General features: G+C 41.2%; 1 protein-coding gene across 7 annotated transcripts in view; it reads right to left on the reverse strand.

Moving 5' to 3' along the window:
- trak1a (trafficking protein, kinesin binding 1a) overlaps positions 1 to 12,241 on the reverse strand; it is a 118,558-nt gene that overhangs the window by 42,570 nt on the left and 63,747 nt on the right. For all 7 annotated transcript variants that reach the window (XM_060850221.1, XM_060850218.1, XM_060850217.1 and 4 more), the window contains one exon: positions 6,152 to 6,228. In XM_060850221.1, coding sequence (XP_060706204.1) covers positions 6,152 to 6,228 — 77 coding nt within the window. The remainder of the gene's footprint in view (positions 1 to 6,151; positions 6,229 to 12,241) is intronic.

Below are 12,241 nucleotides of genomic sequence, written 5' to 3' on the forward strand. Positions count from 1 at the left end.
TTTGTTCTGGTAAGATTATAGTGACTTTATTCCCATTTGATATAATCAATTGTGGCACACCTAAGAAAAATGCTACTGGCAATTAGATCCAGCCAGAAGTACCAAGTGGGTGATCTATTTTGGACTGTTCCCAAGGCACCCATCATGCGGACACCAGGAGTGAGCCAATTCATGCCATGCCATATCACACTAAGCTGTTCAATGAACCGGGTAGAGCAAAAGCATCGAATCCTATAGTACTGCACACCAGAAATAACAACCTCCGACCCAAGTGGATCCAGTGCAGCTATATAATGTCATGATGTGGTAAAGAGCCCAGTTACACTTTATTATAATAAAAGGACATACCTTCCCTTGTCAATGTGCACCCTTTCCACCTCCTCTGAACTACCTGAAGTGGTATTAGGAGTCATTACAAGACTAATATTGCAGGTTCTAAGTCTACCAGATCTACTAAACTCTAGGCTTGATCGAGCCTTGTCTTGATTTACACATGGCTACAGTTAGATACTAGAAAGACTGAAGCCATTGCTTTCAGTCCCTGCTCCAAACTCTATCCTTCACCCTGGCAACAATCTGAGATGAAGTCACACGGTTTGCAACTTTGGTACCACACACGATCTCGAGATGAGCTTCTAACCTTGTGTCCACACCTTCAGCAAAACCGTGTATTCCAGCCTTGACAAGGCCAGACGGACTGCTGAAACCCTCATTCATGCCAATGTTTCCTCCAGATTCGACTACGGCAAAGCACTCCTGGCTGGCCTCCGACATTTCATAAACTTGAAATCTGTCAACTCACTGTTATTCACATCTTAGTAGCCAGTCCCGTTCCCTATCACTTCAAATATGAGGGGACTTTGGTTTAAGGTGAGAGGGAAAGAGGTTAAAGGAGATGTGCGAGGGAAGTTTTTTGTTTTAAACAACAGAAGTGACTGGAACACGTTGCCAGGGAGGTGGTGGAAGCAGACATGTTAGCAAAGTTTAAGAGGCATTTAGACAAGACACATGAACAGGCAAAGAGTAGAGGGAAATGGACCATGTACAGGCAGATGGGATTAGTTTAGAACATTATGGTCAGCTGAAGAGCCTGTTTTTCAGCTGTACTGTTCCATGGTCTATGTTCTATATTACTGTACTCACTGAGCTGTTTCGAGTCCCGGTCATAAAACATTTTTAGTTTTAAATTCCTCATCTTTGTTTACAATTTCAGCTCCCTCCATCCCTACTTCCATAGTCTCCTCTGGCCCTATACACCTCCAAATCTCCACATTCCTTTAATTCTAGCCTCTCAAATTCAGTTCATATTTCTCCACCACCACAGGCTGTAATTTCGCTTCACTGAGCCACAAGTTCTGGAATTCCTTCCTTCTACCCCTCCGTCTCACTTTCCTCCTTTAATGACAGAATTGTTATGGCGCAGGAAGAGGCCATTCAGCCCAACAAGCCTACACCAGTTCAGTGACCTGGTGCCAATCTCCTGCCTTTTCCCCACACATCATTTCGATTCAAATTATCAACCAATGCCTCTCTCAAACGTCTCAATTGCACCTGCCACTACCACATTTCCAGGCAAGATGCAGAGGTGCTGGTGTTGGACTCGGGTGGACAAAATTAACAATCACAACACCACATTATTGTCCAACAGATTTATTCGAAACCACTGGCTTTTGAAGCGCTGCTCCTTCATCAGGTAGCTAGCTTCCAAATAAACTTGTTGGACGATAACTTTAAGTTTTGCAATTTTTATCATGTCCAGGCAATGAATTCCATTCCCAAGACAGTTATTTTTTTTTAAAAAAACTTTCTTTGACTAAATGTTTGCTCCTCTGACACAATATCTCCTTAAATGGCTCAGTGGTGTACTTTACTTGGGATGTTTCATTACTTTAAAGGTGCGATATAACTCTAAGTTGTCATTAGTGCAAAGCTAATAGTGAAAGCTTTCAGAAGTTAAGTATACAGCCTCACATAATTGCAGAAAGTTCCTTATGGCAGGATCTCCAGTTGTTGCGTTCATGATCTTATGGTCATGAATTTCAAAATGCTGCCAGATGCCAACCCAGCAATCAGTTCCAGTTTACATCTGTTCAGATAACGAGACTCTACATGATTCAAACAGAGCCAGTTTTTCTCAATACATTTATTGTCCCACTCATTGTTCCAATGAAACAAATCAAACATTTTGACATGGCAGGTTTATGCTTTAAAAGTTGTGCATTGTGGCAAAGCTTGATAATTTTCAAATAAAATTAAAGCATTCCCTTAATTATAAGCTGTTTGAAGGTTTGTCAGGAAAAAAAGTCTAATCTAGGCTTTCAAACACACTTTAATAATATTTCACTTTCAATTTTATCAAACATTTTATTGACTGTAAGTAGTCACATTTGGTAATATTCTAAGTCAATGCTGCAACAATCTATGACTAAAATACATTTTCAAAACAAGATAAATGAGCACAGCACATCAATAGGAGGATTCAGTAAATGGTGCAATTTACTGTTTATCTTGTCATCAGCTGAATATAATAAACCTGGAAATATCCCCAAACACTGGCACTTTTGAGTGTGCTTACTGAGTTCAAAAAAGGGAAACTCCATTTCATTAGTTTATTATACCCTCAGTTGCCCTAACATTCCCAGACATTTGCAGCCAATTGCCACAAAAAGCTGAAAACAACAGTGTTTAAGCCACAGGGCAGAATGACCAATCCCTGGCTTGAACACTGTTTATAGTGAATGTACCTTTAGCCCCCAAAGAAAAGTGCTTTGGATTTCTCACTTCAACTGCTGCTCTGCCACGTTCTTCTAGAAGGAAAGTGCTCATACAATAACAAAGGTCTAGTCACCTACTTCACATAACCAAAATAAGGGAGCTTGTTTTCCTACACAACATATAAACATATCTATTTATAACACTGTCTGTATGGTAGGATTGTTATATTGCAACACACTTCACTAATTACATACTAGCCAAATTCCAACATCGGTGCTTGCAAACCACAATATGTAAAAACCTTTTTAACCACCATGCAAGTTAGCCATTCCTTCACACAAGCTTGTCTATACTTATCTGCCTTCGTTCCTTTGTTCTTCTACCTCACATCCAGCCACTCCTGCTGGAATTTCAACACAACAATATATTGTCCAGCTTGTACCATAAACTGCCCAAACAACACAAACCTCTCCCCTGACCAAGTTTCCACTTAAATCTCTAACCAGATTCTGTCAGGCAAAAAACCCAGCCACTCACTCCCATGAGCAATGCACCAGGAAATAAAATTATATATGGTGTGTCACAGTTCAGCTGTAGTTTCAGTTGCTATGTCAGTGTTGTAGTCCAGAGTTAGGTAGTGCTGGCAGACTCTCCAATGTTCTTCCCATCGCTCCTGGTCTGCCCACCTGCCATGAGCATACGTCTATGATATTTGCAGGTTGCCACACAAAATGTTTGGCCATCAGGTCCTGCAGGGGGGCTTAAACCCGGTACTTCTGGCTCAGTGGTAAAGACAGCTCCCACCATGTCACAAGACTCTTTTTCTTAGAATAGCAGCTAGTGGCAAGTGGTGTCTTGCAGGGCTCAATGTTGGGGTCGCAGCTGTTCACTTTATACATTAATGATCTGGATGAAGGGACTGGGGGCATTCTGGCGAAGTTTGCCAATGATACGAAGTTCGGTGGACAGGTAGGTAGTTCTGAGGAGGTGGGGGGGCTGTAGAAAGATTTAGACAGTTTAGGAGAGTGACCCGAGAAATGGCGGATGAAATTCAATGTGAGCAAATGCAAGGTCTTGCACTTTGAAAAAAAAGAATACAGGCATGGACTATTTTCTAAACGGTGAGAAAATTCATAAAGCCAAAGTACAAAGGGATCTGGGAGTGCTAATCCAGGATTCTCTAAAGGTTGACTAGCAGGTTGAGTCAGTGGTAAAGAAAGCAAATGTAATTTTGTCATTTATCTCAAAAGTGTTGAAATGTGAAAGTAGCGATGTGCTACTGAGACTTCATAAAGCTCTGGCTAGGCCCCATTTAGAAAACGGTGTCCAGTTTTGGGCCCCACACCTCAGGAAGGATATACTGGCATGGAGCATGTCCAGCAGAGATTCACATGGATGATCCCTGGAATGGTAGGCCTAACGTATGATGAACTGCTGAGGATCCTGTGATTGTAGTTGCTAGAGTTTAGAAGGTTGAGGGGAGATCTAATAGTAAGTTACAAGACAATGCCTGGCTTAGAAAGGGTGGACACAGAATTTGTTTCTGTCAGGCGGGGATCCTAGGACCTGTGGGCACAGCCTTAGAATTAGAAGAGGTCAATTTAAAACTGAAATGACGAGACAATTCTTCAGCCAGAGTGTGGTGGCCTGTGGAATTCATTGCCACAGAGTGCAGCGGAGGCCGGGATGTTAAATGTCTTCAAGGCAGAGATTGATAAATTCTTAATCTCACAAGGAATTAAAGGCTACGGGGAGAGTGTGGGTAAGTGGCGTTGAAATGCCCAACAGCCACGATTGAATGGCGGGGTGGACTCGATGGGTTGAATGGCCTTACTTCCACGACTCTGTCTTATAAGACTCTGATTTGATTTATTTCTGTCATGCGTACCAAGTTACAGTACAGTAAAAACTGTTGTCTTATGTACTTTACAGGCAGATTGTACTCTACAAGTACATCAAGGTAACAGAACAGAGTACAGGATACAACATGAGAAGGTGCAGGGAGAGATTAACATTAAAAAGATCCATTCAAAAGTCTGATAACAGCAGGGAAGAAGCTGTTTTTGTATCTGTTAGTACGAACATTTACATCTTCTGTCCAATGGAAGAACATGGAAAAAATATATAACCGGGGTAGAAGGGGTCTTTGATCATGTTTTTTTGATGCAATGGCAAGTATAGATCAAGTCAATAGATGGGAGGCTGGTTACTACACTAAAATCACTATCCATCTACCATCACCTGAGAAAAAGAGCAGGAAATGACATCACCGCCCGAAAGAAACCCAAACATATAAATAGAAAGCAGGAATCATGTACAGTGCTTCGCCTGAGGTCCATTGGTGATGTTACCTAGTATGGTGATGAAAATGTCTGGAAATGAACCTTCCAGCTCAGCGAGCAAACCTACATCCAGAACCTCAACCCGAGCTACAAATCTTCTCAAAACTCACTAAAATCATTGCTTTGAACTCAGCCAAGTCATTGCTACCAAATCTCAGTTTCTACTATGTCACGACATTAACTGCACTCTTAATTGCATACTTTTATGCAAGAGCCAAGAGTGTAGTGCTGGAAAAGCACAGCATGTCAGGCAGCATCCGAGGAGCAGGAGACTCAACGTTTCAGGCATAAGCCCTTCATCAGGGCAATCATTCCTGATGAAGAGCTTATGCCCGTAATGTCGATTCCCCTGCTCCTCAAATGCCGCCTGACCTGCTGCGCTTTTCCAGCTCTACACTCTCGGCTCTGATCTCCAGCATCTGTAGTCCTCACTTTCTCCTTACTTTTACATAACTCAGGATTACTGCTTCTCTTTTTATCGTAAACTGTTAAGTTTTGAAATTGAATCTTTAAGTTTCTGTGGAATTTTCAACAGCACAGTAGTTAGCACTGCTGCCTCACAGCACCAGGGACCCAAGTTCAATTCCAGCCTCGGGCGACTGTCTGTGTGGAATTTGCACATTCTCCCCGTGTCTGCATGGGTTTCCTCCAGGTGCTCCGGTTTTCTCCCACATTCCAAAGATGTCGAGGTTCGGTGGATTGGCCATGCTAAATTGCCCATAGTGCCTAGTAATGTGCAGGCTTGGTGTTACAGGGATAGGTTAAAAACAAGGGCTGCAGATGCTGGAAACCAGATTATAGATTAGAGTGGTGCTGGAAAAGTACAGCAATTCAGGCAGCATCCGAGGAGCAGAAAAATCGATGTTTCGGGCAAAAGCCCTTCATCAGTTACAGGGATAGGGTAGGCGAGTGGGTCTGGGCAGAATGTTCAGACAGCCTTGTGGATCCAATGACCTGCTTCCACACTGAAAGGGCTTTATGATTCTATGAGGCATAATATTAATTAACTGGCAACTTTGAAGCAGCTCACATTAAAAGGAATGAATCTTGTTTTTGCTTTGATCGAACATTATGTTTCTATAATAAACACTTACCTCTTCTAGCAGACGAGTGACAGCATCTATATCATTGTACGTTTTAGTCATCTGGCCCACTCTTTCAGCACATAGAACTGAAAAGTGAAAGAGATTTACAACTTTAACCATTGGCACAGAACTGCAAAACTTGGTCAGCATGCAAATACAAATTCAACAGAAAGTAACTGGTATATAATTCATTGAATTGTTTGTTTAAAAGAATTAATTATGGTCTAATGAAACAAGAAAATTAAATCAGCCACTTAATTTCTTTCAGACAAATCCATATTTTGTCGATTCAAAACAAAGTGAACCATTGGCTGAAAAAAAATTCATGAAAAACCTTTAGGGAACGATCCTTTGAATCAAATATTTAACACCAACATGGTTATGGTTAGAAAAAGGAGGAAATAAAAAGAAAAAAAATAGATTCCAGTCCACTACTTAATTTATTTGGGTTCAGAAATTATGCAGTGTTGCAGACTCGCTCACAACCCAAAAGTGAAGCTCATACGCGATAGTCTGACAATGGTCAATATTGGTGGGGTTCATCAAGATTGGCAATTGCCAAAGTTGCCCAGAATTAGGACACGAATTTCAAACTCCACTTCAATAATGCCACATTGCTTCCAAGAGCTGGATATTTCAGAATGCAAGCGAGCAAAGGGATAAGACAGATGCTGCCAGACGTTTTTATGAAATGTAACACATGATATCATAGACAAGGCCTTTCATGTTTCCTACACTCCTCTGAAATCCTCACAAGGTACACAAATATTGGCGGTGAATAATCTGACAGTAAAATACTACTGTTTGTGCAAGTCTGATAGAAAAGGGAGCCTACTATCAGGTTCTTTCAAAAGGAGCAAAAAAATTGTCGATCAAAAATATGACAGCATGAAAAATAATGTCAAAATATTTAATTATCCAACAATGGCTACTATTATAAACAATCAACACAAACTGTTAGATATGATTATTTTGTTTTCCATTATGACTATTAACATGTCTGTATTAAATAAAGCTCTGATTCCACAATGATAATGATCTATATGATGCTTTTTAAAAATCTAGATAAACTAGAAACTGTTAAGTCATAAACCTGACAAGTCATTCTCAGTGACCTATATAGTCAGACTTCCAACATCATGTTAAAATAGGTCACTAATATCTATACTAGGAATTTCTTTACCAACATCCAAGGAAACACACTGTACGTGAACTGGAAAACGCAGATAAGCCTTCGGCTAAAAAACATCTCTGTTAATGAAGTATTTTCTGAGATCAAGCAAAGCCTCCCTCATCTCTCAGTCCTCACTTCCCTTTCCCAACATCTGTTTCTATTTCTAGGGATAGGCTAGCCACCAACTCCCAGTTACCTGGACTACATTCTCAATCCCCCTGTATCCAGCAAGGACTCCATTCCATTCTCCAAGTTTCTGCCTCCATCTGTTCCGATGATGCTGCCTTCCACAGGAGAGCCTCAGAATGTCTACTTTTTTCCTCAATCAGGTGACACAGTGATTTATCTGCACTTCACTCAGTCTAGTCTACTGTATTCACTGCTCACAATGTGGTCTCTTCTGCACTGAAGAGACGAAACGCAAACTGGGTGACTGCTTTGCAGAATGCCTTTGTTCTATACACCAAAATGACTAAGAGCTTTTGGTTCCCTGGCTAACATCTGTATCACAGGCTTGTTGTTGTGCTCTGGCAAACCTTATTCCAGGCTGGATGGACAGCATTTCATTTGCCGCTTGGGGACTCTGCAGTCTCTAGGACTCAATGTCCAGTTCAATAATTTTAGACCCGGAACACCTCATTCCATATACTTTCCGCATCCCCAGACAAAACACCCTATAATGCCATGGGCTGCTTTCAGCACAGCCAACCCATTTTCATCTGTTTGTTGTCCCCCATTATCAGCTTTTCTTCATCCCTGGCTCATCACGATTTCACCAGTTTCATTTCCCTTCCCTCCCCTTCACTATTCCAGTCTCAAGCTTCCAACTCGACATCACCCTCCTGACCTGTCCATTGTTTTTCCCATCTATCCGCTCCAACCCCCCCGACCTATCGCTTTCTCCCCCACCTTCATCTACCTCCCCCCGTAACCTCACCCCTCCCCCCCCCCCCACCTCCATTTATCTGTCAGCCCTCCCAGCCCATAAGACTCATTCCCAATGAAAGGCTGATGCCTGAAATGTAGATTCTCCTGCTTCTCGGATGCTGCCTGACCTGCTGTGTCTTCCAGCACCACAAAATCAACTCATCAATCACACCTTTGTTTACCCAGCTTACCTCCTCTCTCTGGGTATCTTTCTGCTCTCTTACCCACCCCCTTGCCAGCCGTCTACTATCAATTCTGAAGAAGGGTCACTGGACTAGAAACATAAACTCTTCTTTCGTTCCACAGATGCTATCAGACCCAGGTTTCTCCAACAATTTCTTTGTAATTGGGAAGCATCTTTGTAGTTGGTCTGAGGTACAGCAAACAAAGGTGCAGCTCTCTTTTAAAGTATTTAATTGGATTGTTTTAAGGAGCTTTGAATTCTAGCAAAAAGTCACCTTTATGAAAATTCAAAAAGCTCCTACCTAAGGAGTCAAAAAGACTATGATCTGTTATAAAACCTGTAGCGTTTATGTGAAACAATAAAATATATTGAAAATATTGCTTGGAATTTATCCAACATGGCTGTAAATTTAACTGATTACACTGCTGCAAATCAGACCTTTACGAATCGCATAAAAATTTTAAAAAGCACAAGTTGAAATCCATGTAGGGAAGTCCTTAAAAAGCAGTTGGTTGCTTATTGCATATTCTGTGCTAGAAAGCTTTAATGCAAGAAAAATCTCAACATGTGCTGTCAGGTCAATTCTCCAAGGGATTCTTTTAAATAGAAATTGGAAAAACAGTACCATCACTTCCCCACTATTGACTTTCCAGAATGTTAATCATTTGTGAAAAATAGGCTTTCACATCATAGAAAACTCATTAAAATAGAACAGTTGATCAAATGATCCAGACTGGAATGCTATCAAATACATATTGCGTTGGCATGACTTGAATCACCAGAGAATGGATTCTTGGCAAGCTCAGAGACACTGGATTTCGGTCTACAATGTTCAGAATTAGGTGCAGCTGAAGAGAGAAAAAAACATTTACAAAAAAAACAAATCATTTCTTTAGTTCTTCCGATAAGCATTGAGCGCTCGACATCAGATAAGCACTCCTCTTTCAGGTTCAACATAAAGGCTTGAAGCTTGAATAAAAGAATTATAGAAATCCTCTAGTGTTACTTTTTATTATGTAGGAGGGCAGGGTGATACTCCTTTCAGCAGGATGGACAACTCCTAAATTACACGCTGAGAACAATTCTTGTATTTCAACTTGAATTGATTAAAATGCTCTTGCACCGATTTGAGACAGAAAAATTGTTTTCCAAAGCATTGCAAGTACAAAAAAGTTAAGATTTCAAATTTAAAAAATTTAAATTTGTTGAGAAAGTATCTATGGTTTTATAATTTCAAACCATAACATTTTATTTCTCATATGCTAAAAATATACTATTATAATCTGAAACTCACAATGGGTTAACATCAAATTTAAATTTATTCAATTTTGGCCAGCAGGGTTTTCACTTTCCCGAATCGCAAGAGTTAATGATACTCGATTTGCTCATGTAAAGCAGATGTAGTTTTTGCAAATATATTCAGAGAATAGTGGCAGCACAATAGGCCATTATTCAGCCAGTATAACCTGTGCTGGCTCTCTGCAAGAGCAATTTAGCTTCTCCTCACTCCCCTGACTCTTTTACCAGAACTGAACATCTTCTCCTTTGCCGACTCATCCTTCTGAAAGCCGTAACGGAATTTGCTGAATTTTCGGTTGCCAAGACTGCCTGCATGCGAGAGGTTGCAGTCATGTCCACTAGAGTGATCTGGGATGCATAGATTCAGTGCCATCATTGGTATTAGTTTAAGTTACTGATACCAAGTGGAGGAAGGATGTCAACAAGAGGCTCAGTCTCGGAGAATTAGATTTATTACAAATGTGGAGAGCTGTGTGTTTTTGATTGACATGAAGAGGATACAAGAGAGTGTTTTGCAAGGCCTCAAGTTATACTTGAGAGTACTCATTATAATGACTAAAACATTCTGGTACTCAACTTAGAGATAACTGAACAGCTCAAACCCATTGGTTAGCTGCTCCCAGGAACAGTTCTCTCTATACTCTTTCAGGTGAAGTTAATCTTGTGATGTCCTCTTTAGAATAACCCATACAAGCACTAACTGACTCATACAACAGATCCTGGATCCATCACCCGCATTGGCAGTGCATTCCAGATCAAGGTAAAACAAATATGAACGCAGATGGAGGAATGATCAGTCAACTGGCAGAAATGGAAATTTAACTTGTGGGTCATTGAAAAGGAAGTTCACAAAGGAATGGAGAAGAGTTATGTCAATAAGGTGGTTTGAGAGCATTCACATATAACAACTATAGAACAACCATAGAACAACTACAGCACAGAAACAGACCGTTCAGTCCAATGTATCTGTAGCTGCTTAGTAAACCAGCCATCCACTATAAGCCCACTTTCCAGCAGGAGTGAGAGATTGCCCTCCAGTCCTTCTTAGAATCACCTCAAATAGGTGCCCCCTGGTACCTGACCTCTCCAGTAGGTGAAGCAGGTCTTTCCTGTCCACTCTATCCAAGCCCTTTATTATTGTGTACGCCTGAATTAAGTCAGTCCTCAGCTTCCTCTAAGGAAAGCAACACAAGTTTATCCAATTTTGCCTCCAAGCTGCAATTTTCAAATCTTGGCAATGTTCTTCTAAATCCTCTCTGCACACTTCGAGAACAATTGCATCCTTCTTGTAATGTGGGTACCAGCAATCTCCAACTGTGGCCTAACTAATGTCTTATATGGTTCCAGCACTAGATCCCTGCTTTTGTACTCAGTACCTCAGCCAATGAAGGGAAGCATCTACATGCTTCCTTAACCACCTTAGGTCCCTGACAGGGCAGATAGATGAGGACATTCCCTCCAAAATCTCTCACTTCCTCTATCTATTCTGTTTAATGTTTATTCCTTTGCTTTGACTGCCACCTACAAATGCTTAATCCTGCACTTCACTGTGTACCAAGCAAAGCCATTCATTGGTAATTTCCCCAGTACACTCTCCTATTCTGCAGCCTTCATTTTACTGGGAGTAAGAGACACTGGCTTTAACTTGAGTCTTCCTGTTGTAAAGATAACTGAGATCAGATCAACATCCCACAACACTATGCAATCAAACATCAATGAACTGCTCCTATTTAGATTAGATTAGATTACTTACAGTGTGGAAACAGGCCCTTCGGCCCAACAAGTCCACACCGACCCGCCGAAGCGCAACCCACCCATACCCCTACATTTACCCCTTACCTAACACTACGGGCAATTTAGTATGGCCAATTCACCTGACCCGCACATCTTTGGACTGTGGGAGGAAACCGGAGCACCCGGAGGAAAGCCACGCAGACACGGGGAGAACGTGCAAACTCCACACAGTCAGTCGCCCGAGTCGGGAATTGAACCCGGGTCTCAGGCGCTGTGAGGCAGCAGTGCTAACCACTGTGCCACCCATTTCTGACAGGAACTTATACTTTTTCCCCCAGTCCTCCAATGCAGTAATATATCACGAAGCAAACTGATTCTATTGCTCGAAGGATTACTTGTCATTTTGGAGTTAGCTCTGATTCAGTGGTAAGTGATTAATTAGAATTCAGACATGGAAAGTTTTTTTGCATAAAGGAGGAAAATTTGAATGCGATTCAACTAGAGATGACTAATGCCATTGTCATTGTCAGCAAGATTGTAGATTCCAAACTTAACAGCATAACAACGTTATGTGGTGCTCACCACCCATCACGATATCTGTTGCAATAAAGAATCTCAAACCGACTTTGTTTACATGCCACAATACACTAAATTAAAAAATATTTGTAGCTAATAACTTACCATCAATCACGACAGAAATCCAAGAAACCTAGAATACACCCTTGCGCACGGAACCCAAAACTACAAACTGAAAGCAAAATTTGACGGATAAAGTCCACAT

Source organism: Hemiscyllium ocellatum, chromosome 34, assembly GCF_020745735.1.
Source record: "Hemiscyllium ocellatum isolate sHemOce1 chromosome 34, sHemOce1.pat.X.cur, whole genome shotgun sequence".
In the NCBI taxonomy this organism is placed as follows: Eukaryota; Metazoa; Chordata; class Chondrichthyes; order Orectolobiformes; family Hemiscylliidae; genus Hemiscyllium; species Hemiscyllium ocellatum.